General features: G+C 46.6%; 1 protein-coding gene across 50 annotated transcripts in view; it reads left to right on the top strand.

Annotated features, from left to right (window-relative positions):
- Window positions 1-27683, top strand: part of SORBS1 (sorbin and SH3 domain containing 1) — a 229060-nt gene that overhangs the window by 99730 nt on the left and 101647 nt on the right. For 39 of the 50 annotated variants that reach the window (XM_053909753.1, XM_019445153.2, XM_053909756.1 and 36 more), the window contains exons 3-6: window positions 10200-10254; window positions 16834-16902; window positions 19673-19768; window positions 22104-22232. In XM_053909753.1, coding sequence (XP_053765728.1) covers window positions 10245-10254; window positions 16834-16902; window positions 19673-19768; window positions 22104-22232 — 304 coding nt within the window. In that variant the 5' untranslated portion in view covers window positions 10200-10244. The remainder of the gene's footprint in view (window positions 1-10199; window positions 10255-16833; window positions 16903-19672; window positions 19769-22103; window positions 22233-27683) is intronic. The other 11 variants (XM_053909754.1, XM_019445175.2, XM_019445162.2 and 8 more) reach the window with 1 other exon arrangement.

Genomic DNA, 27683 nt, shown 5'->3' with positions numbered 1-27683 from the left:
ACTGTTAGCATGGTTTCTTTTTCTGCATGCATTTAATTTTTATCTATATGTGTCTTTGTAGTTGATGTGGGCTTCTTAGAGACAGCATACAGTTGAGTCTTGTTTTTTATCCACTCTGACAATCTGTCTTTTAATTGGTGCATGTAGACCATTTGCATTCAAAGTGATGATTGATATAGTTGGGTATACATAGGGCAGCTGAAGTCATAAATGTGTGTATATATACATGCATAAATATAAAATTTCTATTTATATAAAATATATACTAGATGCCAACCTGTTTCCAAGTAGTCTGGTATGAGAGTTGTCATGGATTTTTAAAAAAAATATTGAATGTTTGCTATGATTTTGCTACTATATTTTAGTGATGTCAGCTTAGTTTGAAGAAAACCCATTTCAGAAATTTGCACTATGTTCTCGAATGCTTGGATGCAGCTTTTATACCTGATATATTGAAAAATTGCCTAAAACCAGCACAAAATGAGATTATGAGAATAGAGAAAAAGTAGCTAATATATAATTCACTGATTATTTAGTGACTAATGGAAGTCGGGGTCTCATGTTTATTACTGGTAGGGACCCAGGGTCTGATGAAGTCCTTGGCCTCCAAGACCTGAGTTAAAGGATCATTGATTTTGGGTCTATATGTGTTCCACCTCAGTTATTAAGCAGATACCACTAAGAAGAGAGATTTTCTCAGAAGAAATAATGTTTTCAGTGTTCCATATTGGCTCTTTGCTGGCTAATATACATTCAGTAAAAATTTCAAAACTCCTTAAGGAAAACAAGCAATTCCTGAATAAGCCAGTATTATGAATTGAAGTATTTAAGTTATGTATTTGCAAAAGACCCAGCGTCTTTTTACTGAATGGAACTTCTGTTCCCTCATTCCTGAGCGTGGTATGGGCCTGTGCTGTAGACGTCTGTGATAGATGATGTGGTGAATAGCCTTAGGAGTTTTGTGGTTCAAAAGCCAAGATGAGAGGGAACTATGGATTGTCTATAAGACTGGACACCTCTCCTGCCAATATCAAACCCACGCTTCTTTCCCATTCTCAGGCTCCAATTGACCCCTTTTTTAGAATTTTTTTTTTTCAGCCACACTTAGTAACTTCTTAGTTACTAAGACTAGACCACTAGACTCTGGCCCAACCTTGACTCTTCTGAGAATTCAAAATGCCCTTGTCTATCCTTTCCCTACAAGGAGGCATCATATAGTGACTGTGGAGACAAAAGGCATCATCTGTCTCCTGGGCTTGCCTTTATTAGTTTGAGGTTATATGTTCACAATGGAAACAGAGCTAAGATGTTTTCCTTTTATCTCATGAATTTGGGAATCTGCCCTGGTTTGAATTATCTAGATTGTCTCAATGGAGGGTTCCAAATGTGCGGGATGCTACAATTAGACACCTTTGTTTTAGTTCTGTAGACACAGCCATATTTGGGAAACACAAATGGGCCAGTTTTGTATTTAAGACTTGTCTTGGTTAACAATGCATGTTTGAGAAACCGTGTGTGCCCAGAGTTGTACATATAAAGAGTTTGAGAAGGAGCTCAGGGCTCTGGAATGCCATGAAGTCGGGTTTGGAGCAGGGAATTGGCAGCGAGCAGGCGTGGGGAGCAGTGGGGTACTGGGTGTGTGTTGTCACCGGGCAGCCCCTGCTGACTATTTTAAGATGAAATGTTTTGGTGCGATTGCTTCTTTAGGAAATCTGGCTGAACATCTTAGTCTTTTTATCGCCCCCCTTGTCCTCATAAGGAACTACACGGGAGTAGTTTGGCTTCATTAAACAAAAGCAATCACTGGAGATTAATGTTGGAATCCCACATTTGGGGCATTCGCTATTAGTCCTGTGGAAGATTGCATCATGTGGGACTGTGTTCAAATAGACAGGGTTGTTAGTGGTGCGTTTTCTAGCTTGTCGCCTAGAACTTTCTGTTGAAAGTTCTGAAGATGACACAATTGCATAACAAATGCTAGGTATGAGCTAAAAAACATTACTTTTTTGTTAAAAAAAGAAATGTCGTATAAACAGTCTGGAAAATAGAAGTGAAATTTAAAAGTTACCTGTAATTCCATGCTACCAAATCATTATTAGAATTTGGGCATGTTTCCTTTCCAATATATGAAATAGGTTTTATTTTTTACATAACTAGAATCACAGATGTCCTACAAACCTACACACTGCTTTCTTCACCTAATCTTGTAAGAAGTGTTTTCCCATGTTGTGTGGTCTACATAACCATTATCTTTGTAACTGTCCAACAGTCCACCCAGAGGGGTGTGTGGCCGTGTAATTGGCTTCCTGTTACTGAACACCAGAGAGTGTCCAGGTTCTCACTATTATTAGTAAAGCTGTGGTAAACATCGCTGTGTAGCTTTGTTGTCATTTGGGATTCTTTCTTTGGGCTAGATTCCCCGAAAGCACAAAGGGATTGAGGTGGATAGCTCTGGATGTGTTACGTTCAAAACAGTGATAACCGTTTACAGTGTTACTGGTAGGAAAATGTCAGTGCCTTTGCCTCAGCTGAGTGTTGGTGTTTTTAAATTTGTGGACTAATTTAAGAAGTTAAAAAAAAAAAAGACATTATTTGAATCTATTTTTTTTTTAAAGCTAATCAGGTTAAGTGAGCATTTTCTTATAGGTTTGTTTGTTTGCCTTTTTTCTTCTGGGAATTATTTCTTCATGCTTTTTAAATTTTTTTTCCTGGCAGTGAGTATGAGTATACTATAAGATAAGGATATTAACCCTCTCTGTTATGTTTGCTGCAAACCATGCATTTTTAAAAACATAATGTAACATATGATTACAAGTTGTCACCCAAATTCTATTATCTGAAGCTCAAATAATATTGCATTTATAAGACTTGAAACTATTTAGGGGCTGTATTTCGCTTATTGTCAATTTTGTTGGCAGCATCAACTTTTTATGTTTGCTTAAAGGCTCCATTTAAGTATAAAAGGTAAAACGTGATTGCAGATGTATTGCAATCTTTTATAATTAGTCTTCTAGCTCCAAATCTGACCCATCTCTGGGAAAGGCCTGGGATGAGAGTGTGATGATTTTAGTGGGCACTTGGGCGTGGGATTCCTGAATTCTGTGATTATAAATTGGTCTTGTTAAAATGAGTTCCTTATCATCACAACTTTTTGTGGTGATTAAAAACAAAACTAAGGGGCGCCTGGGCGGCTCAGTCGGTTAAGCATCCAACTTTGGCTCAGGTCATGATCTCAAGGTTCGTGGGTTCAAACCCCGCATCGGGCTCTATGCTCACAGCTCGGAGCCTGGAGCCTGCTTCGGATTCGGTGGCGCTCTCTCCCTCTCTCTCTCTCAAAAATAAACAGAATAAAATAAAATGAAAACTAAAGCAAAATCCAAACCCTTTCATTTGTGTTGGGCCAGTGCATCTGGCATTAAAGGTTGAGGAGGTAAGGGAAAGGGTCTTAGTGGTGGGAAGAAACAATGACATGAACGACTTGGAGACTCTTCTTTGGGATTCAGAAGGAGTGACAAATCTGGTACAGTGGAGTTTAGGGTTTATTGAATATATGGAGATGAGCCTGGGAGGCTCATCAGGACCTTGTCTTCATGGCCGTATGGTATATTCAGGAATCTGGACTTAAATTTTTAGACCTGCATTTCCCAAAGTGTAACATCTGAGGTGAGTTGAGAAGTATGTCTTCGAACGTTTGAAGATGTTAGCATTCATTCCTTGATTCTCTCTCCTGTGCAGAAATTATTCCTTTCTGTGGTCCCATAACACTTAGCTCAGATTGCTAGCAGAAGGGTTACCCATCATATTGTATTTCAGTGGGACATGTGTGTCACCCTAAAATTCTGTGGTGGCCTCAAAGACTGCAGCTGTCTGATTCATGCTGGTCTCCTCTGGGCTAAGCACCATCCTGGGTGCATAGCAGGCATGAAAGAAATACTGTTTGAACAGTGTCACCAGGCCAGTGTTTTAGCCACATTGTTCCTTCCTAGGAAGTTTGCTGTCTTTTTTCTGTTTTCTCTGTACTGCCCAAGCCAGCCCCTCTGAGTTCACAGGAGCTCTGTGGATCATTTTCCCTGTGGGAATTTGACACATAAGAAGTCGTCTTCCCCTGCTAAAGCCACAGTGTGGCACTATATGGGCTGTACAGGGTGGTTCTGAGGCTGATCAGGCCATTGTAATGGTCAAGGAATAAGGAGGTGGAACACAGTGGTGAGTATGAGGATGGAAGCACAGAGGTGGCTGAGGTTATGACTCACGAAGAAGGAGGAATTGATCAGACCAGGCAGCTTGTCAGGTGTGGGGTGGGAAGGGAGTGACAAGGAAAAGAGGAGAAAACAGTGTGTGAGGGACGATGATTCACTCCACCGTTAACTGGGTGCTTGCCAGGCACCGTACCAGATGTTGGGGTACAGAGAAGAGGGAGACCCTGCCTTACCAGAAGGTGCTCACTGTCTAGCGGGTTCCATGAATGAGGCCTGATTGGAGGAGCAGACACAGATGGGAAGGCAAAGTGGGGCAAGATGAGTGAAGGACTCAGCCGGCTCTCGCAGCTGGTTATCAGGACTCGGTGTTCAGTGAGTAATGGAGTGCTATTGAAAGGTTCTAATGAGGGAAATGGCACTTCCAGTCTGTGCATCGACTGTGGAGGGCTGATTCTCATCTGGAATTCTGTATCTGTTGCCAAGGGGCCAAAGGCTGAAGATGGCCTGAGGAGGAAGAAGAGGGATAGGGGACTTAGTAGAAGGGGTAAAAAGACAAAGAGAAACTTTATCTGAATCCGTTTTTGCACCCCAGTAAGGATATGGATTAGATTTCTGGTTTAGGAACCTTTGTTTTGTAGCCACAGAACCCAATCATCCCAGGAAAACTCAGGAAATTATAAATGAATGAAATCAGTAAAAGCACAGCCACCATGGTTGGAGTGAAAGGTGGGGAACGGGTGGGTGGGTTACGTGCACTGTGGCATGAGCGTCCTTCCAAAACAGGCAAGAAACCAGGGAAATGGGCTAGGTAACCTGGCATGGATCCTTCCAGCTCTCCCATTCCAGATGAAATCCTCAAGGAAAAGAGCATGAAGAAGGAGAGGGATGAGGACCCAGTGCAGGGTCTGCTAGGTCTTTAAACTCCTGGAAGAACTATGGAGGCCCTGTTCTAGAAAGAAGATCCTCATGGGCTGACGTAAACCAATCCACGGTGACACTTAGAAATCAGGACCTGGAAGTTTTATGGGAGGAAGAAGGAGTTAAGTGTTTTAAATTCAGTGGAAAGGTCAGCGAGGCCCCGACCAGTGCAGAAGCCAGTGTTGGGCTTGGCCGTGTGTGCACTGGAAACCTTTCTGAAGGCCATTTCAGATAATTGGTTAGAGCGGAAACCAGTTGGAGAGACTCCAGGAGGAAATGAGAGGATGTGGGGGATGGCCTTTCTGATGTGTTTTCCTATAGTTCCCTCTCCAGAAGCATGGCTCTTTTCACAAAAACTGTGTGTTTGTTGTGTTTTGAGCCCCCAGCTGTGTCATGGGATTCCAGACTGAAGTTAATGTCAGGGTCGAGTTTATCCTATCTTTCTCCCCTTGAAAGGAAGTGTCAGCGACTCAATGTTTATCCTTTGTGGCTTTCTGAAGAACCTTCTGCACCCTCTCCAGCAATGTAGAGTGTGCATTTGAAGAGACATGACCATTAATAGAGATTAAGAAGAGGATGAACTGTCAAAAAAATTGGAGAAATTTGGCTTTGCTGGTGGGTCAGCAAAGTATAAAAAGCAATAAGGCCAAGCATTTATTCTGGGGCTTTGTGAGCTATCACTGTTCTTTTCAAGCCATTGGAAGGAGGTAGCTGCAAATATATCAAATCAAGTCCCAGATGGGGTTTCAAAGCCAGAGTATGGTTTGGTTGGAATGGGGAGCTAGCTTGCTTTTAGGCAGCTACTGTGGATTTAAGGAGGATCCTGGTTATCTTGAAGTGAAGACTCCAAAATTAGGTTCTAAAGGCTGACTAGAGACAAGGACAAAGTTCATGACTGAACGCCATGAGGATGACACAGTGTCTCTCCTATGGAAACTTAAAAGTGTGTGTGTGTGTGTGTGTGTGTGTGTGTGTGTGTGTGGGTGGGTGGACACATGTCCTTATGTACATATGTGGAGAGAAACAATAGAAGCCAAGCACCGTGGGCACAGGAGAAGCTGGAGCACCCTGTGTGAGAGGTCAACCCGAAACTCCTTCTTTTCCCAGAATCTTTGCTGGACCTTGAGTTCATTTTTACAAACTCAATTCTTCCCTTGTTATATATCCCCGAACCATCCATATAAGGAAGGACCTTCTTTCCTTCTCCAATAAACAAGCCATATTTAGTTATTGGATCCTATTTGAGCTGGAAGCATGAGTATAATTTTTGCTTTTTAGTAATTATTCACTCTGTGTCATCAAGACTTATCTCAGAATTACAGGGTCATGGAATTAGGGAGGGACCATGCGGAACCATTAATTATCCAGTTGTATTCTTAACAAGTCTGGCTACTTCACATCTTGTTCTTCTGTTGGAATGTCTGTGTTGATGCTGTGGCCCTTTAACCAAGTACTGTAGGTCCTGACTGCCCAAGGCATGGAATGGCCACTTGACCTTCGCTGGCCCACCCAAGCTGTGACACTGTGTAGGTTCCTGCAACTCATAGTGGGATAGCTGTCCGCCGGCAGCTGTATGTTTTTGTCACTAGGTGGCACTGTTCATCTTTTTGGCTTTTACCCAAAGGTGCCTGCTTCTTTTGGAGGGGCTTGTGAGAGAAATTCCAAAGACATGGCATCATGTTCTCAACCACATCAAACTCTTTACAGCTTAGTTTTTAAGTAAATATTAAGTGTCAGGGGGTTTTATGTAAAATAAATTCTCACATTCTACATATGATTTTAATAGCTTGCATTATTTCTAAATAAACTGCAGGGACTAGACTATGACTTTCAAGACTATGACTTTCAGACTCCGTTTGTGCACCTTCCTGGTCACATCCTCACCACCCTGACTCAGAGCTGTTCAGGTTGTAGAGACAAAACCCTTTACTGAGCCACATGGGATTCAGATCCAGTTGGCCTTACTTCAGGGGAGAGGAATGAAGATCCTCCTCTCAGAATGAAACCTTGGGACCCGCCCCCCCCCCCCCCCCTTCTTGTTCCGGTCAAGATTCTCAGGTTGCAGATGACCAGAAACTGCCTCTGGCTAACTCCAACTGAAGAGGGGGTTTGTTGGTAAGATCTTGGGTCGTTCAGATTTGTGGAGGCTGGAGAACTGCGCCCAGAACAGGGGCAGGAATTCAAGGAGGCTGAGTCAGATGGAATGAGAGCTGAAATCAGGCCCTGACACGGTCTGGATTGGATGTCGCTACAGTCGCTGCCGCCACTGATGAGGACTGGACACTGGGTGCCCTCCTTGGCACAGCTGCCACTGCCACCCTTGCTGCAGATTTTATTTTACTTTACGTTACCCCCTCCATGTGTCACCTGCTGCAGATTCAGTCACCAAATGAGAGCCTGCAACAGAATCTCCTACCCAAAAAGTCTGTGTCCGGAGCCGCTGCTCACCTGGGCGTGGTCATTGTCACCTATCACTGTCATTCCAGTTCTTAAAATGTTCAAATAGTGTCCTGCCACTCTGGGCCCATTCTCCTTCCATCTTACAGTTCCAACCACTAAATGGTTAACCTCTGGCATGGGGTTGGGGCGCAGCTCCCAGAGAGTGCTAAAGTGGTATCTTCTGTGGTTGCTGGGCACTTGTGGCAAAATGATGGTATTTGGGATATTTTTCCTGACCGTATGTACTTTAGATCAGTTTGTAAGCAAGTGTGGGGCTGACACTTAGAAATTACTAGTATCTGTATTGAAAAGTATTAAGTGTGCAAAGGGCTACCTGCGTATGACAGTGATTTTCATCATGTGTGAGTTGCGGCATCTTTTTTGCTTGATTCAGAAGACCTCTCCATTCATCTCTTTCCCAGCCCGAGAATGCTGTTGTGCCATGTACTTATTTTTAAATTAAGATGAATTAAACTAAACTATACAGAGGGAATCGGTGCGTGAATTATGGACGGTGATTACAAAAAAATATGATATAGCCATTAAATAATGGATATGATAACTGTGTAAAAATCAAGAGAAATGTTCAGGAAATTTTAGTTTAAAAATTAAAACACAAAGCCGCCAGACATTAAGTTTACAACTACAAAAATGCTACTTGTTGAAGATAAAGGTTAGGAAGGACTATAAAGAAAGAAAATACATTTGATTAAGGTAGCTTCATGGCTGAATCAAAAACATGTCTTCAATCACTTTAAAAGTTGAACAAAACCTTAATGAAATTATTAAAGTTATTTTATAAATAAAAATGTTTGGGTGCCATGATGACAGCCTTTTTGGTCTTGGGAGGCAAACTGGGGTATCCTAAAACCGGGCTTGGACACCACTGGGGTGTACAGAACACAGAAGGCTGTGTTCCTTAACTGAAAGAGCAAATGTTTCCACAGGTGGGGGGGAGGGGCGGCTGTTGAAGGTCACAGATAGTCTCAGGCGTATTTGACAGTGTCAGAGACAAGCTATCGCTGATTCGGGCCGCAGAGGACTTAGAATGATTTCCTTTTTGCCCCTAGCATCCTACTCAGCTCCAAGGACAGTAAGCAAGGCAGCGGCCCAAGGCAGCGGTCCGTGTGTTACAAAGGAAACTAACACAGGTCTCCTTGTGCAGACCCTCAGACCATACGGTGGCCTTCTTATTACAGGGGTCATGAACTAGAGAGTTGATGTCCTCTCCCTCATTGCTTCTCACATTTTAAAGTGCAAAGAGACCAGCTGGGGATCTTGTTAAAATGCAGATTCTGATTCAGTTGGTGTAGGGTCAAGCCTGAGTTTCTGCATTTTTAATAAGCTCCCAGCTGATGCCAGAACTGCTGGTCTGTGGACCACACTTTAAATAGCAAGGTTCCATATATCCTGAAGGCTTGCTTTTCAGATTTCTTTCCAATATGTTCAGCTAGACCTTTTTATTCAAAATGTGTGCTTTGAAAAGTATAGAATGTTGTTGAGAGATGAAAGACCTGCACAAAGGGACGGAGAGTCTATTCTCATGAATTGAAAAATCCAGTTTTGTTAAAATGTTAATTTTCCTTCAGCTGTATAGATTCAACATGATCCCAATCAAAAGGCCAGCACCGTTTCTATTTTGTTTTGTTTTTGGTAGAAATCGGTAAGATTCTAAACTGTGTGAAAATGTGAAGGATCTAGAAGGGCCAAAAATGATTTTGAGAAAAAATGAAGTTGGAAGACTGACACTACCTGATTTCAAGACTTAGGCTAAAGCTAGGGCAGTCAGATAATTAGTTATGGGTTAAAGTCAGATCAGTGGAACAGAAGAAAGTCCAGAAATAGACCCCCACATACGTGACTAATTCCCAAATTGTGGTATGCTAAGTGAGAGAAGCCAGCTGCAAAAGATTACATACACTGTGATGCCATGTGTAAGATGTTCTAGAAAAAAGGGTTAAACTATAGTGATAGAAAGCAGATCAGTGGTTACTGAAGACTTGGGAGGAGACCATAGTGAGTAAGTAGAATGCATTCCCACCTTGGGGCCCAGAGTGCACAACCTTCAGGTCAGTCTGTTTAGGTTCCACCACCAATCTGTGCCCCTCTCTGTACCCCGGTCTCCTCATCTGTGCAAACTAATACAGTGTCAGTGCTTACCTTGTAGGGTCATTGGGAAGATCAAATGAATATATTTGATGCATCAAGAACATTTCCTTTTTGATAATAAGCTACGTATATATAGCTTATTATATATACGTAGCTTATTATTCTTTGATAATCAGTTTTTGTTGTGATCTTACCTCTTTCTCACAAAATTTGGTTCTTTCCTTCACCCTCTCCTTGATCCATGTGCATTCATGGAACTTGGGGTTTTTAATAGAATCTTAGAACTGGAAGAGGTCTTGGATAGTATCTTAACAAAGTACGGGTGACAAAATGGAGGCCAAGGAGGTTGAGTGACGTGCCCAACATCATGTTCCCACGTAGCCAACCAAGAACTAAAGGCATAGCCAGGAGACTCCTCGTTCCACTCTGTTTTATCAAGGATTATGTATGGTGTTTGCATTCTTAATGTAAACCATTGGGACTTCTTGTGAACCCACCATTCCTCAATTCTGTTGTGTTGGTGTTTTTCTGCAGAGCAGTTCAGAGCCCCAGTTGCAGAAGACTTGTCCTGTTACCACCATGAGCTCTGGTAAGTCACTTTAAATCCTGTCTTTCTCTTCTGAACAAATCTACAAAACTGGGTGGTTTACCCAGATTTCCCATCTACTCTTAAGGCCCCAAATGCATTTCATTTTTTATTTTTTGAGACCTGGGTAAGCGTCAAAGCTTTGTCTTAAGTCGTCATTGCTACCATCACCTTCATTATTAATGATTTAATGAGCACCTGTTATGTCTTAAGAACTATGATCTACATTTCACATGCGCTATGTCCTAATTTTTATATATTTCTAATTTTTAAACAACTTTATTGAGATACAAATGGCATAAAATGAACTGCAGATGTTTCGAGTGTACAACTTGATAAATGTTGACATATGTGTACAAGTCAGTGGCATTATTTAATCCCAGTGACTACAGCAAAAGTAAACAGATTGACCATAACTGCTCCAAGGAGTGAGCTGTTCTAACGTTTTCTTCATCGAGGCTGGAACAGCAGTTTGCTTACGTTTTTGCTATGCCTTTGGTAGTAACAATCAAGACCTAAGGAAATGAACAGTTTTTAGTATTTTTATTATTTATTTATGAGAGAGGGAGAGTGCACATGGGGGCACAGGGGAGGGGTGGAGGTGGGGAGAGAGAGAGAGAAAGAGAGAGAGGGAGAGAAAGAATGAGAACGAGAATCTTAAGCAGGCTCCACGCCCAGCATCGGACACAGGGCTCCATCTCATGACTATGAGATCATGACCTGATCTGAAATCAAGAGTTGGACGCTTAACCTACTGAGCCACCCAGGCGCCAGCCTGAGTTTTGAGTATTTTTAGTTTAGAGCGGGGATAGAAAGCACGGGCAAGGGAAGACAGAGAAGGGAACAGGTCCCCACTCGTTGTGTAGCCAAGTACTGTCAGCTTTCCAGCCCAGAATTCAGGGCAGAGAAGTTTCCATTTGGAGACTAAGGCCCACCTTGGCTTCTGAGCATGCCCTACAGCCTCCTGAGACCTGTAGGCTGAGGGGGAGTTGGGCAGATGACCAAGTTGTAGCTCATTCAGAAAGGTCTCCTGGGGGTGCCTGGGTGGCTCAGTCGGTTAAGCGTCCAACTCTTGATTTCTGCTCAGGTCATGATCTCACGGTTCATGAGTTTGAGCCCCGCGTCGGTCTCTGTGCTGACAGCACAGAACTGGTTTGGGATTTTCTCTCTCTGCCCCTCCCCCGTTCGCCTGTGCACATGTGTTCTCTCTCTCAAAATAAATAAATCTTTAAAAGAAAAAAGGTCTCCTAATTCTGCATTCTCTCTGGAGTGTTAATCTAATCTCTGTCCATTAAAAACAAGCCTTTCTCGGGAGCCTGGGTAGCTCAGTCAGTTGAGTGTCCCAACTTTGGCTCAGTTCATGATCTCATAGTTAGTGGGTTCGAGCCCTGTGCCGGGCTCTGTGCTGACAGCTCAGAACCTGGAGCCTGCTTCAGGTTCCGTGTCTCCCTCTCCCCGCCACCCCCCACTCCCCGCACTCTGTCTCTCTCTCTCTCTAAAATAAATACACATGAAGAAAAAAAAAATAAAAAGCCTTTCCATTTATTGACACACAGTGCCCTGTTAGCCAAATCCTAAATTGTGCAGGACAGCATGTGCTTAGGACAGAGGATGGCTCCAGGTGGAACAGTGCAGGGCCTCATCTTGGCTTCCTCACACACCAACTGTCTGGCCTCTGGCCCATGGGGGCCATCTCAGCATTCTCCTCTGTGAAATGGACGTCATGAAAGCACTGGCCTGCCCGGACTTTGTGAGGATGAAGTGAGGCAGTGCTTCTCAAGTACTGTGCCCGCGGCATCACCAGGGTTGGGTCCTCCGTTGTCGGTTCAGCTCACGTGTCCTCCTTGAGAGGAGGGGAACTCGACTTGTCTCTGATTCCCTGAGCGCTTTTGCTGCACATGCAGATGCCACACACTTTCTTTTTCCCTCCACGTGGACTTGGGTACCTCCAGGAGCTCCTGCTTTGTAACTCATTTTTTTTTCTTTTTGTTTGCTTGGCTTTTTGGTTTTGCTGTCATTTAAAACAGGCCAGGGCTTTTATTTTTTATGTATTTTTTACTTTTCTTTCTTTCTTTTTTTTTTTTTTAACTTTTGCCCTAAAATTTCTGGCTCTACCGGAGTTCGCCTAAGCTGGCATTGCCGCTCCTGGCACGCTTAACGGTAGAAGGAGGAAGAAGGGAGGGGCCCGGCAGGAAGGTGAGGGTGAGGATGGGCCTGCGGGACTGGACTTCTCCCAGGTTCGCCGTCAGGCGTGGTGCGAGAAGGTATTTCATAGAAAGAGTCCAAAAAATCCGGACCTTTTGGCCTGATAATCTCACTCTTGGGAATTTCCATCTTAATTCAGAGGAAACAAAAACATCACCCACACGAAGGTGGGGAGTGAGCAGGTTCCTGATGTGCATTTGTTTGATGGAATATTATGCCAGTATTGAAAGTGATCATTAAGGGCACCTGGGTGGCTCAGTCGGTTAAGCGTCGGGCTTCGGCTCTGGTCATGATCTCACTGTTCGTAAGTTCGAGCCCTGCATCTGGGGCTCTGTGCTGACAGCTCAGAGCCTGGAGCCCTCTTCAGAGTCTGTATCTCCCTCTCTCTGATCCTCCCCTGCTCACACTCTCTCTCTCTTTCTCTCTCAAAAATAAATAAACATTAAAAAGAAATAGATCATTAGGAAGAAAGCAGCTGTGTAGAAAACATTAGTTTTAACCTTTGGTGGAAAGAGAAGCATGAAAATGATGGCACTTTTTTAAAAAATATTTTTATTTATTTAGTTTACATCCAAGTTAGCATATAGTGCACCAATGATTTCGGGAGTAGATTCCTTAGTGCCCCTTACCCATTTAGCCCATCCCGCCTCCCACAACCCCTCCAGGGGTTGTTCTCCCTGGAGAACCCTCCGTTTGTTCTCCAAATTTATGAGTCTCTTCTGTTTTGTCCCCCTCCCTGTTTTTATATGATTTTTGCTTCCCTTCCCTTATGTCATCTGTTTTGTCTCTTAAAGTCCTCATATGAGTGAAGTCATATGATATTTGTCTTTCTCTAATTTCACTTAGCAAAATACCCTCCAGTTCCATCCACGTAGTTGCAAATGCCAAGATATCATTCTTTTTGATTGCCGAGTAATACTCCATTGTATATATATGCCATATCTTCTTTATCCATTCAGTAATGCATTCTTTTTATTCCGAGTTTGGAGGGGGCTGCCAGTCACTGAGGGAAGTGCTTTGCTCATGTTATCTCCTTGCATCCTCCTGGCAAACCCACAAACGTGAGCATGAGGTACCAGTCCCATTCTGTAGATGGGGAAACTGAGACCCTGAGAGATTCATGATTTACCTGTGATAACCGGCTAGTGTGTAGTGTGAAGTTTAGGCAAACCCAGGCTGTGGGCACCAACACACGATGTCGCAGAGGTCTGAATCTGAGGCGATGGAACTGTTTTGCATATTTTCTTCAAGTGTAGCTATATTTAATGAAAAGAAAGAAAGGAAAGGAAATACGTGGGGCTGGGCCTGGTGGCAGCTCAGAGGCTGCCCCAGTGCTAGTGTAGGGAGGCCTGAAGCAAGACCTACGGCCCCAGAAAGGAGACAGTGAAGACGAACTGGGGCAGGTGCACGGGGAAGGGAGAGTTACAGAAAGAACAAGTGGGGTAATGCAGCTTCGGTTTCTGGCCTTCTTGCCAATGCCCTCCTTCCACCCATCCCTGAAATGTAGGTGCGAGGGAGATAATGGCATCTGGGAGAATTAGCCTTCATCTGTAGGTGGACAGGGCAGTGAGCAGGACAGAACCTACGGGCCAGAGTCAGGAGGTCTAGGCTGCCGGCGGGGAGGGGTGGTGGCCCTGCTTGGGTCTGGATCCAGGAGCATCCAGGCTGGCCTGTCAGTGAGGCTGATTGTTGAGAGCCTAGGTAGGTGACCCAGTCTCAGCCAGATGAGCTACTGGGATTTGGGACAGGGCTTCAGGCCCAGCATTTGGGGAAATAGCATATAAGCTATTTCATATAGAATATATTTAGTTTATATTTATAGAATATGTAGGAGACATTTTTTATTTTAAAAAATCAAAAATGTTTATCTCTGCTGGGGTCAAGAAGATGCCCTGTGGGATGGAGCAGACCTGAATTCAAACCGCAGCTTAGTGATCTTGGGCAGGCCTGGCATCCTCTGTGGACCTCAAATTTCTTACCTATAAGATAGGAGTCCCTAACTCCTAGCTCCAAGGGACTGGGTCTGAAGTATAAAAATGAGATGCTAATTGTGGAATGCTTAGCGTGGAACCTCAGATCCAAGCAAATAGATATTTAAAAAGCCATAGCTGGGGCGCCTGGGTGGCTCAGTTGGTTAAACGTCTGACTTCGGCTCAGGTCATGATCTCGCAGTTCATGAGTTTGAGCCCCACATCAGGCTCTCTGCTGTCAGTGCAGAGCCCGCTTTGGACCCTCTGTGTCCGTTCTTCTCTGCCTCTTGCTTATGTGCATTCCCTCCCTCCCTCCCTCCCTCTCTCTCTCTCTCTCTCTCTCTCTCTCTCAGAAATATTAAAGGAACACCTGGGTGGCCCAGTCGGTTAAGTGTCTGACTCTTGGTTTTGGCTCAGGTCATGATCTCACGGTTTCTTGGGTTTGGGCCCCACATCGGGCTCTGCACTGACAATACAGACCCTGCTTGGGATTCTCTCTCCCTGTCTCTCTGCCCATTCCCCACTCGTGCTGTCTCTGTCTCTCTCAAAATAAATAAATAAACTTTAAAAATATATTCAAAAATAAATAAAAAGCCATAGCTGTTATGATTCTATTTGTGGCTTGGTGGCTCCTTTGCTGTCGGGGGGCGGGGGTGGGGTCACTCCAAGCGCGCTGGTCACAGGTCTCAGGGTGGCGGGTTCTGTCTGCCCACCTGCTTGCCTTCTTGGGCCTGCCTCTGTCAATTCAGGAAGGGGGGACTTGGTCGGGGCTTAGGCTGCCGGTGGGTAGCTGGGGTCTCTCAGTGCCTCCAGCTGGGCAGAACTCAGAAACGTCTTAGCTGACCTAGAGGAAGTGACGTTTGAGGTGAGCCTCAAGGATGCACGGGATTTCCCCAAGGTAAGGAAAGAGGAGGAGGCATTCCTGGCGTGGGCCTTGCCAGTCTGGAAGTATCTGACATGCTGGTGGTGGGAGGTGCGGGGGGGTGGGGGGGATGTTGTGAGGAGACGGGGGTGGCAGGCAGCTGAGGAGGGAAATGCAGCAGGGAAAGGCTGGGACCAGTGGCTGGAGAGCCCAGAATCCAAGCTGAGCTGCCCAGGCTTTGTCCCTTGAGGTAGCTGCTGGCCACTGTGGCTTGTGTGTTTGCTTGCTTTTAATTATCAGAAAGGTCAGTTAATTTAAATATAATCAGGTAGGCCAAGGTACACGTCATCCAACTTACTAAAAAATTAGGTTCTTAACAATCATTTGTGCATTTGGGGGAATTTGGAATACATTTTTTTTCCTCATGGAAATAATTGAAATGAATGAATTCCCAGACTAAATCCCAATATTTTCATTTTCAAAACAGAGGTGAAATACCCACTACTTACAGTAGAGGGGTTTAAGAAGATACTATTGCATTGAGCCATTTTGCTTTCATCTGTCCTGCACCCTGAGGCTCTTTAACCCGGAAAGGGCCATGGTTAGATCAGGAGCTAGACGGTTCTCTCCAGACGTAGATTGGCAGTGGGCATAGAGAAGGGACAGAATGGAGGTGGGGCGTGGGGAGGCGGTGGTTGGGGAACCGTGTCATCTCTGGGACAGAAACCCAAGAGCCTCAATGGGGGATAGTGGGCAGGTGAGGAGGGGCAGTGTCCAGAGACATTGCAGGGGAGGGATAGCATGCCTTTGTGACCGGGGATGTGGGTGTGAGGTGAAGGAAGGTGTCAAAGAACCTGAGGTCTCTGTCTGCTGACAGCTCTCACTCTGGATGCCCAGGGATGTGTTTGAGCTAGCCTTCGAGTCAGCTTGCCAGTGAGCAGCTAAGCTTTTGTCATTCAGGAGATACCATTTTGAGGAAATTAAGCAGATTTTTATTTTATTTTATTTTATTTTATTTTATTTTATTTTATTTTATTTATTTTATTTTATTTATTTTATTTTATTTTTTAAATTTTATTTTATTTTATTTTATTTTACTTTTTTAAAATTTATTTATTTTTGAGAGAGACAGAGCAAGTGGGGGAGGGGCAGAGAGCGAGGGAGAGAGAATCCCCAGCAGGCTCTGCGCTGTCAGCACAGAACCCTATATGGGACTCAAACTCACAAACCATGAGGTCATGACCTGAGCTGAAACCAAGAGTCGGACTCTTAAATGACTGAGCCACTCAGGTCCCCCAGGCAGATTTTTTTTTTTTCTAATGGCAGGAGAGTTTGTCATCTACCATATACTTCCCATCCCCAAACAGCTTTTGTGTTCTGTCCTGGTTCAAGCCACACCACATGCTCAGAGTTCTCCCGTGGTGCCCAAGGGGGCCCTCCTCAGGCCCCGAGAAAGCCTGCCTGTCCCAGCATGTCACATCAGCAGGACTCAATAAATGTTGGGGGCACATAATCCCAAGCCTGTGTTCTTTGTGTCTCTTTCAGAATGTGATGTTGGTGTTTCTAAAGCCGTGGTGAACGGGTTGGCGCCAGGCAGCAATGGGCAGGACAAAGGTAAGGTCTTGAGGGGAAGCCCGGCTGGTACCACAAAGCAGTTCTACGTGGAGCAGAGTATGTTGGGCCTGGGCCACTGGCCTGCCATGAGCAGTCACTGGTCGAATCGGGTCATGAACTGGAGACCTGTTTCTCATGCCAACTTTGAGCATGTTCTTGCATCTCGTGGGTGCAATGTCGCTCTTTTCCACTGTGAGGTGACGTGTTAAAACCTGTCCCCCACTCATAAGATGTGAGTAACAACAGGTCAAGTACACCGACTGAGGCCTGTGTCACGCCTGGTGTGAATGGCATTTATCGGCCTGAAGTCTCTCTCGCCCAGCATTTTACCTTCACCTACGGTAAATAGTGACACGCTCACAGTCCTGACCCTGAGGCAAGACCCTCTAATGCTGAAATAAGTTATTTCGGTGGCATTAGTTTCCTGTGCATCTTCGATTTTCAGGTTTTAAACATTTTCGGACAAAAGATTTAAGTGTGAAGTGAATTATGGGTAAGATGACCTTTGAGGTCCTGTTTGTCCTGTGGTCTCTCATGGTCAGTGTCTCAACGTGGCTGCCCAAGTAGCCGGGCAGCAAGGCTCCCATGTCACTTCTGCAGTGTGTCGTGAGCAGAGTGGTGAAGTACCTTGCTTCTGCTGCTCACAGACAGACATCTCGGGAGGTCCATCGTCTTTATGGATGTGAGTGCCCTTATCTAGAAAATGAGGGAATTAGATGTTATGCAGTGTTTATTCCTGCTTCAAATTCGGAGTTTTGGTGATTCCAAATCTGTGCTCATCCCAATACATTTTGTGGTATCAATGAGGGGGGGCAAAAGTCCTGTCATTGAGCATTCAAGTCAAAATGCACCATCTCTCAAAGAATAATTTCAGAAAGTGACACATTTGGCCTTCGTAATTTCCTTCTGGTTCAGCCAAATATTCCTCTTGAGACCAGGCAAAGTGTAAAGTCAGGAGGAGCAGCCGGGAAGGGAAGGCATAGAGCACAGGAGGAGATGGGGAAGAGGGGGGGCCAGTTGGTTTGAGGGTCATCTCCTCTGCTGCTCTGTGCTCCTTGCCTCCCTGCTTCCCTCCCCGACCACCCCTCTCTCATGGTGTGGGTCCATGTTCTCAGGGCCTTGGACAATCTTACTAAGTTACACTTGGGAGCGTTGAGGGGCAGTGCCTGTGGCATGGCTCCAGGGGTGTGTTTAAGCATCCAGTGAGCATGGGGAGGGGTTGGGCCCTGATGCTTAGAAAACTTGTGGGGCCACCAACCCCATCCCCGTGAATTCATCAGTAGAGGAGACTTCAGGGGTGTGGGAGAGGGTGGCAGGTGGATTCCACTCTCAACTCGGTAAGGCTCAACCTTCATTTGGAAAGGAGGCAGCAGATGTCACCTGAAGGTGATCATGGCGGCCTGGGGGAACTGAACAGGTCACTGAACCAGGTGCCAGGACATCTAAGCTCCAGCCTCTTCACCTAAAAGCTGGATGACTCTGAGCAGCTCTGAGCCTCTTGCTTTTTCCTCTGAAAATGGTAACAAAAATCCCAGGTGGTCATAAGGAGCAGGCAGTAGGATTGCTGTGAAAGCATCTTAATACAGGTAATATTGCTATTATCTACTTAGTTGTTGATGGCCGTATGCTATGTGACTGCCTTATGAAGCAGCAGCATGATGGACTGGAAGGTGAACTCTCCAAGGTTGAGGTGCCTACATCCCTCCTGTCCCCAGACAGGCTCACCTGCGTGATACTGATGCACTGGTGACCATCTTGCTTCCCAAACAGCCTCACCCCCATTTATTACGTAGATCTGGGGCCATAAGACCTCGGAGTGCTGCTCGTTGGGGTGACATTGGTGCCATGACACATGAGCTCCCATCTCTATTTGCTGCCATTAGGGTGAGAGGGTGAGGGGAGGCCCCCCAACAGGCTTATCGTGAGGAGGAAGGTTCGGGGATGTGCCCACCATTGAGACTCCAAAATTTGGGGACACAGGGGGTGCAGGGCAGCCTGCAGATGGAGAAGTATGAGCACCCAGGATATAAGGACACATCCCTGGCCACATCCCAGGCAGCCATCCTAGTTCTCTTACCCACATGCTGGCTGTCAGGATCCTGGGCTGCGTCCGTGGGTGCTTCCCAGAGCCTTGAGCACGCACTGGACACCTGGCAACCTCTTGTCCAGGAAAGGCCGGTTTGAGCAAGACCATCTGCTGCCCAACAGATGGAGGTTCTGATTTGCTCGGGGACAGAGGACCATGGTTGTGAGAGCAGACACAGGACCCCGGAAGTTGTGATGGTGGGGAAGCAGCTGTGGTGTCTGAGAGGACCAGGCAGCTCAGCAGCTTGTTCCCTTCCCTCCTCCGCTCATCTGGGGCCTGAGCCAGAGCTCTCCTCCTCACGGCCCTGCCCCCAGCACAGACATCCTGGCATTATTCTCCCAGGGGCCCCTTGGACGCTGGGTGCTCTCCCTTCCTCTGTGTGCCAGGCCATCTGTGTGTCTGGAAATCTCTTTGTCCAGAGCCTTGGCACATTCCTGCTGTGGCACGAGGCACAGATGAACACTGACCAACTGCGTATGGGTGACGGTGGGAGGGTTCTGCCATATTGGCATGGAACCCTGGAGAGGGAAAGCAGGTTATTTTAAATTACCGCATCTACTGCTCTTCATATTGTTCTTTTCGTGTGGGCGACTTCCTCCTATTGTCCCTGCCCAGTTCCTCAACTGCCTGAGTGTTTCCCAAATGTTCTTTCTGGATACACCATTTACCCTTTTGTGTTTTCAGCAACTGCCGACCCTTTACGTGCACGCTCTATTTCTGCTGTTAAAATAATTCCCGTGAAGACAGTGAAAAGCTCTTCAGGCCTGGTACTCCCTCCAGGTATCTTTTCTTGGGTTGGTTTCTTTCTTTCTTTCTTTCTCTCTCTCTCTCTCTCTCTTTCTTTCTTTCTTTCTTTCTTTCTTTCTTTCTTTCTTTCATTGGCTTATCATGCATGTTTTTCCTTTCTTTCCTTCTAACAAAGACTCAAAGGCTTAATCCTTATTCCCTCTCACATCCTTGGCTGGTTTCCTTTCTTCGTGTGTGTGTGTGTGTGTGTGTGTGTGGGTGTGTGTGTGTGTGTGTGGGTGTGTGGATGTGTGTGTGTGTCTGTGAGCCAGCAAGTCTGGAGAAGAACTGACAGGTGCCTTGCCCCTCCTCTCTTTAGTAGAAGGGTCAGTCCAGAGGCTAATCATTTACTCTTCCCTGGGTCTTTGGTACATGAGGTATGTGATACATGGAGGTACATGAGGCACGTGGCTTTGCAGAGGGGCTTCCAGCTCCCAGTATTTTATTTAAAACTTCAGTCTCCCCGAGAATGAATGTATCCCCAGAAGGAACCTCTGAGTTGGGCTGAACTTGAAGCAGCTGCCTTAGATACCTAACTAGATGCACCCCTGTGAGGCTTGCTGGGCCATTTTCCTCCTCAACCCCCTACTTCACCTCCTCTCCAAGGAGAGGGTGCCCTTCAGCTCTCTGCTCTGGCACGTAGCTTCCTTCTGTGCCAAACGGGACAAGTGAGGCTGAGGTGGCGCTTTATCCCAGTGGGGCTTTCGGGAGTTGGGCAGATCTGGTTATGGACCTGGGAACCTAGGATGGCTGGATTTGTCAGTTTGCTGCTCATCCTTTTTGAAAAGACCATGAATCAGGGGCGCCTGCGTGGCGCAGTCGGTTAAGCGTCCGACTTCAGCCAGGTCACGATCTCGCGGTCCGTGAGTTTGAGCCCCGCGTCAGGCTCTGGGCTGATGGCTCGGAGCCTGAAGCCTGTTTCCGATTCTGTGTCTCCCTCTCTCTCTGCCCCTCCCCCGTTCATGCTCTGTCTCTCTCTGTCCCAAAAATAAATAAAAAAACGTTGAAAAAAAAAATTTTGAAAAGACCATGAATCAGTTTTCCCGGTAGTTTTGCGACATCAGTCACTTATCCTCTTGACAGGGTTAGACAAGTCGCATGCTCCCCAAGGCTGCCGCCTGCTCTGCCATACTTTGTGTTTTTGTGCTTCACTCTCACTGGGAAGAGGTGCTGACGGGGCTCTCTCCTGTCATGCAGTGGTCGTTCATCTGAGCTGTTGGAAAGAGGCTGCTGGACTTGGAAAGAAGGAGGGAAGAGGCTTCTCCCTGCCCTGGCACGGGAATGGGGTGGGGTTGATGTCTGAGCCTACATCCTGCCCATCACCCACCTTCAGCCTTACCATATAATCGCAGTCTTGACAATTTTAGGTCAGAGGTCCAGGCCGTGCTGTGAGCAATTTGAAAAAATGAACTGTGGAATTCAGTTCAGCTCTAGCTGCACAGAAGGAAACACGTGCTTTCTAGCACTGTGTGATTGATCTACGTCAGTTTCTGGCCTCCCCATCACTGGTTTTCCTAGGGATGGACATCTAGATCTTCTGAGGTCTGTTTTAAAATCTTCTCAGTGGAATTTTGAAAGATCGCCTGGGTCTGCTGTTAGGCCATTGTGAACTGTAGGAGAGGTCGGGACCCAGGGAAGGCTCAGTGGGGGGTGCGGTGAACACTGCTCACTGAAGGATTTAGCGCTTCTTGTCGTTTTCTTTGGTGTGAATTCATGAAGTTTGGAATGTGAGGCTCTTACCCATGATCTTTCTCCACAGGCAGCATATCCTGTCATCATTTCAAGGGTCTTGACTTGCTGATAGAAGATTTTCTTTTCCTTTTCCTTTTCCTTTTTCTTTTTCCAATGGGGAACTGCAGGGAGCAGTGATTCTCCCCAGAACAACTTGATTCCCAATGTTTCCAGCTTGCTCTTTTATAAGAAGAATGGTCTGGAAGCTTGAGAAATCTCTCATCAGCTCTTGCTTGAATTGTGCCTTACTAATTGGTCAGAAGTCTGCTCACCAGCCCAAGCCTCATCTAATAAAAGGAATTAACCTGCATTCATTTTGAAATGTTTTCAGCTGATAATTATAACTTACACAGAACTCATTGTTGCCTCCATTTTCCCGGAACCTCATGACGTGTGGTAAACCTCCGAAAATGGGATTCGTCTTTCTCCTCCACCCACAAATTAATTTTCATTGACCACCACACTGACCATAAGGCTCTCCATGGCTATAAGCAGGTTCATCTCATTCTCTGGCTGTAATGAGTTGCTAGCTGACTACTGGCTTTAATCCTTCAGGAGCCTGGGATTCAGGCTTCTCTTTTGTGCCTTTCCTTTTCAGACATGGATCCAACGAAAATCTGCACTGGGAAGGGAGCGGTGACTCTCCGGGCCTCGTCTTCCTACAGGGAAGTCCCAAGCAGCAGCCCCACGAGCCCTCAGGAAACCCCACAACATGAAAGCAAACCAGGTGTGTGACCCCTGTGCTGGGGGGAGCTGTTCAAAGTCATACTGGGAGGGAGGGAGGCCCTCCTGCTTTTGCTCAGAAAGGTACGAATTCATCTGCTGCCTCCTAACTCTCCCAGGGGTCCCTAGAACGGTCAACACCTCACTCCACGTGTGATGGGTGGTGATCAGTGCCCTGAACTAATGGGTATTCACTTGCTTCAGGCAGACGCATAGCAGCGGCCACCACTTTGTTAGCTTTTGACCAGAGATGAGGAGAAACCTCATTAGGGAGCCGATGGCTCTGCAGAGGACAGAGGTGGCTTAGGGGCATGGGAGGGAGTGGTGAGATGGGCTAGAGGGGAGGTTTTGCAAGGCCATCCCCGCTTTTGAGAGCTGGGTGTAACTGGCCAGGCAGGGCTGGGGCAGTAGGAGGGGAGAAGCCAAGGGAGGCTGAGAAGTGCAGGTGCCTGACTGGCCAGGCTCCCAGGAAGACGGTGGGGCAGGGCTCAAGCCTGGTGGGGATGACCTGGCGGCCAAAGCAGCAGGAACAGAAGAGCAATTCCGAGGCCCCTGCACACTAGGAGCCAAGGGAAACAAAAGAAGCTCCCATATGCAGCCCACCTCCCATCTGATCCATTGTTCAGGGTGTCTAGAGAGTGGTGTTGAGAACTGGGACCTGGGAACCCAATAGATCGGCATTCTACCACCTGTGGCTGTGCAACTGTGAACGGGACATTTCACTGTCTCAACCCTAGTGACCTCATCTGTAGAATGGGCTTGATAATTGCACCTGCCTCATAGCATTCCTGTGAGCGTGGAGGATGTAAAGTTTTTGCACCTGCCTAGTGACATGGAACAAGCCCTTAGCTGCTATTTGTAGGTTATGATTGTGATTATTTTGACCTCTCTAGAGAGGGTGCTCCAGAGGGCCCCTCCCCACTCACCCCCCCCCCCCATCCCACAAAGTATTCTGGGCACTGAGAAACACTGAGGTTTCACAGGGACAGCTGGCTTTGTGGCCCCCTGCCCTCCACATGGCACTGGTTCTCACATTGGAGCTGCATCAGAATCACTGGAGTAAAATGACAAGGTGCTGCATCCCAGGCCAGAGCTTTAGGATTTATGATTCCCGCTTATAGGTTTCAGGTGGGGTTGGAGGGTTTACATTTCTGACAAGTTCCCGGTCATGCTGCTGCTGCTGCCCTAAGGACCACATTTGAAAGCTCCTGCTGTAGGGAAAGGGGATTTCTTCCTTTCTGGATGGAAATGAAGGGAGTAAAGGAATTAGGATAATGTCCACTTCCTTGGGACTGGAGACAAAAGGAAGTGGGACACACAAACTTTTTGGTGCAGTGGGGAGCAGTGTGTTGTGATGAGATGGAATTCTGTAGGATGAGGATGGTTGGTGCCCAGCATCCCGGGTCATGCCCAGGAAACTGACTTCCTGTCCCAGCCACCTATAACCAGCGCCAAGGCAGATGCCCAAGGACTAGGCCAGGCTAGGGTTTGAGACAAACCCTGTTCTGATAATGTTGCCTCCCTGTGGAGGGCTTCTTTTTCCCTGGTCTCAGGGCAGGCATAAGTGGCTGCCAGCACTATTGGTTGAAAGAAGCTTCCTGGCCTCATATTCCTGAACCCATACCTGAAAAGGTAGGGCCAAGCAATGAAGGCAAAATAATTCCTTCCTAAGGCTAGCTTAATCCAGCCTCTCCAGGCCTAACTGGGAAGATCTAGCTCCCAAGGATGTTTGAGGAAGAGACAATCCTAAGGGATAATTTAAAGAAAAAGACCATACCTACAGCTCATGGCCCAATAAAATGACCTTATCAAGCCCAGGGCCCTTTCTCTGGTGGTAAAAGGTAGAGCGAATGGGAGGAGGAGAGGGTCCTTGAGCTCCCCCTGGTGGTTATAGAGTGGCACTAACATAGAACGCCTGCTACTCTTTCGCCCAGTAGTCTTGGGCTTACAGTGCCGTGCAGTGATTTGAGTACTTTAAGAAGCTCTCTAGTCTCCAAATAATTCTATATCCTACGAATTCTGACAACTCACTTGGGTGAAAAAAGATCTTGTTTGAAAACGCAAATACATTGAAGAATTAGGGGATAGCCCAGTCGTGCACACTTCCAAGGTAAAAATCAGTTTTAGTATTTTCCTCCTGGTAAGTGGAGTTCATTGGCTCCAAGCCAACAGACATTTAGTTAGCATCATCTGTGTGCCAGGCACTAAGTAGTCACTGGGAATTGTGGCGAGAAATGGGGAGAAGGGAAGGAAAAGGAGAGTAATTCTAGGTGCATTAGGTGAGGACAGAAGTCCTTTTGCTGCAACAGAGGAGTCTGGCGTGGGCCGCTAGTCCACTTCTGTGCTATCCGACTGGGGAAGCCACACCTTTGAAGACCATGTAAAGTATGAGGGACCTGTGCAAGCTGCTTTCCAAGCTTCCTAGCTCCAAAATGCTCTATGACCTTGGGAAGTTTGGGGATTAACCTGACACAAACAGAATCCCATTCACTGAGGTCAGATTCGAGATTACACATCAGGGCAGTTTGGGGTGGAAGGAAGAAGCTGGGTTTGAGTAAAGGGAAGAGTAAGTACCAAAGAGGCTGGGATGAGTTAACACTGGGGTGAGGTTAAAAAAGGATGTGACTCCGAGGATGGGACCTCCCAGCTGGAGACCTTTCCTCTTACTGTACTGCTCACGGACCAGCATACTGCAGACTCTTGACTGGCTTTGTCCAGGCGGCTCCTCAGCCCTCCCCTCATCCCTGCCTGCTCCCTCCGCTTGGGCCTCTGGCTGATGACCTGCCTACCCCGCAGCGGCCTCTAGTCCTGTCACAGGGCCTGGGAGTCCATGGGCCTCGACAAGCCTCAGGCAAACCATTTTCTGCACCATCTGCAGGCAGCCACGTTCAGCCCGGACCAGCAGCGCACATATGAGGCAGCGAGTGTCTCTTGCCAACGACAGGGCATGCTTCCTGCTCGCAGTGCCTTCACAGATAGCTGATGTCCAGTAGCGTCCAGCTCCCTCCCTTATCACCAGGGCCAGCATCTGTGCCCCAGCTGCTCTGTCTGCCTTTCTCTGCCCGCTCCCTGGCTTCACCACCTCCTTCCATCCCTGTATATCTACAAGTTGCTGATCATTTGCCCAGACTGGAAGCTCCAGTCTTGTGCTACTGCCCAGCACCTGTGTCCTGGTTTCTTTCCTTACGTGACCCTTTGACACCCGCATTTCAGAGGTGGCTCCTGTTTCCAGTCCTTGCTTCAGCTCCCTCATCCTATGAGACCTGGTCTAGTTCTGCAGTGACACAGCCCTCTTTTGAGGCTCAGCTCTGCGACTTACCGTCTTTGTGATGTGGGCAACTCATTCAGCCTTGGCGAGCTTCAGTTTCCTCATCTATAAAATGGGGATGGCCTGAGTAGAGTTGCTGGGATTCAGTGAGCTCTTTCACACCAAGATCTAGCATGAGCCAGGCACACAGCAGGTGCTCTTTGATGACAACCCTCCTAGTTATGCACATCCGGAGGCCTGTCACAGCCTTCCAGTAATTGCAGTTGGTGGCCTTGAGGGCAGCGGGAATGAAGAACCAGGGCCAGGGGGAAAGTGCATGTGGAAGAGTGAAGTGGCAGGGCTTGGTACAGTGTGTTTGAGGAGCTTGGAGATGTGAACCTGCTGAGAAGGAAGTGCCTCCCCTGGTTGACTAGGAGGATGGCTGAGGTGCTCATGGAAGCAGTGGCTTTATGAAGGGAGAGAAAGGGATGTTGAATTCCATAGTTTCACATACTAAGTTTTGGGGAAAGGGCAGGACCTCTAGAAAGGAGTTTCTAAAAGATATTTGGAAACTTGGAGTTCAGAGTGTGGGTTTAGGAGCCGTGTGCATCCAAGATTGGGAGGATGGAGGTGCTGTCTGAGGTGGAGGGTGGTAGAGTCCTAGGAGTTGCCCGGTTTAAACCCACCCTCCAGACTCCTGCCCTCAAGAGGTAGCTCGACTCTGGATTGTCAACCGTGGCTTCTGACCAGCCTCCTAATCTGTGAATGTGGACCTAGGTTTTTGGATCAGAACCTTCTAGAAAGAACTGCAATAATTTTAGTGCCGACTCCCTGACTCTGGGAGAGGTATTACCTTATCCCTGCTTCCTTGCCTGGCCATCATTGCCTGGCCAGGTCTGGGTATTGACCTGGTTGGTTCAGGGAATCTACACCTGTGTCCCCAGGTCAGAGTGTTACTCCAGAAGAGACAGGGAGCCTGATGAACTGGTGAGTGTGATACCAAGCTTCCTGTCTGGTGTAGCCAGAAGGCCATCAATCCCTATGTTCTGACCCACAAGCCAAAATCCAGTTCAACCCCTACATTTTGTTAATTCTGTGCTGGTTGCCTCCAGTCTTTCCTGCCTGATTCTTGACTACCACATTAGCTTTGGGCGTAAATCAACTCATTTCCTCTGGTTTGACTCTTGTGTTTGTGCTCCAGAAATGGCAGTAGCAAAAAGATATCATGAGAAAATTGACATGGAAGCAGTTAAAGACTGCTAAAGACCGTTAATGTGAGTTAGAGTCCTCTTTTATGAATGCCTGTACACGAATTAGGGCCAAACGAAGTTGGAAGGAAAAGACTCCACCAGAGAACACCGTGATTTCTGACACGAAATACTCATTGAAGGGATTCCAAAAAGTACCCTCAGGTTTCATATTTTGCTAGGACTCAACTCATCGAAAGCTATTATATTCATATACTCACAGTTATGGTGGATTACAGGGAGAGGATACAGATTAATATCAGCCAAGAGAAGAAGTCCAAAGTGAGCTCTAGGGAAGAACCAAGCACAGAGACTTTTGTTGACCTCTCCTAGGGAGTCAGGATGCATTAGTTCCTGTCTGATGTAGCCTAAAGACCATCAATCCCCGTGTTCTGACCCACAAGCCAAAATTCAGTTCAACCCCTACGTTTTGTTAATTGGTGCAAGGACAGGACCTCTAGAAAGAAGTTTCTAAAAGACATTTGGAAAATTGCAGTTCAGAGTGTGGATTGAGATGTGACAGTATGTTCAGGGAACTGTCAATCTGGAAGTTCTCCTGAGCTGTTGTGCCCAGAGTTTTTATCCACTGCTCATGTGGCCAGTCTCACTCTCCAGCCCGAGGGTGAGCTCTTGATGGCTCAAAGTCCCCACGCTGAATCACATTATTGATCTGGCACAAAGACGCTCCCATTGGGATGACATTATGGGTTCAGAGATTAATTCCCAGAAGGCAGATGGCAAAGGCCAGATCTCTTTCTGGGTAAGGTTAAATTATTTACCACACAGCTGGAATAAAGAAATAAACATAAATGAAATTTGGAACACTATTAGATCCACTGGTAACAATTCTTGGGATACCCTCCTAGAATACATCGAATCTGACTCGGTAAAAGTTATCCTGAGATCCTAAGAACTGATCAGCAGAACAGCTTCAGAGCAGACCAAAATGAAATTAGCACAG

This window comes from Panthera pardus, unplaced genomic scaffold, assembly GCF_024362965.1.
Source record: "Panthera pardus isolate Hobbes unplaced genomic scaffold, ASM2436296v1 HiC_scaffold_22, whole genome shotgun sequence".
Classification (NCBI taxonomy): Eukaryota; Metazoa; Chordata; class Mammalia; order Carnivora; family Felidae; genus Panthera; species Panthera pardus.
This window is presented reverse-complemented; position numbering and strand designations above follow the sequence as displayed.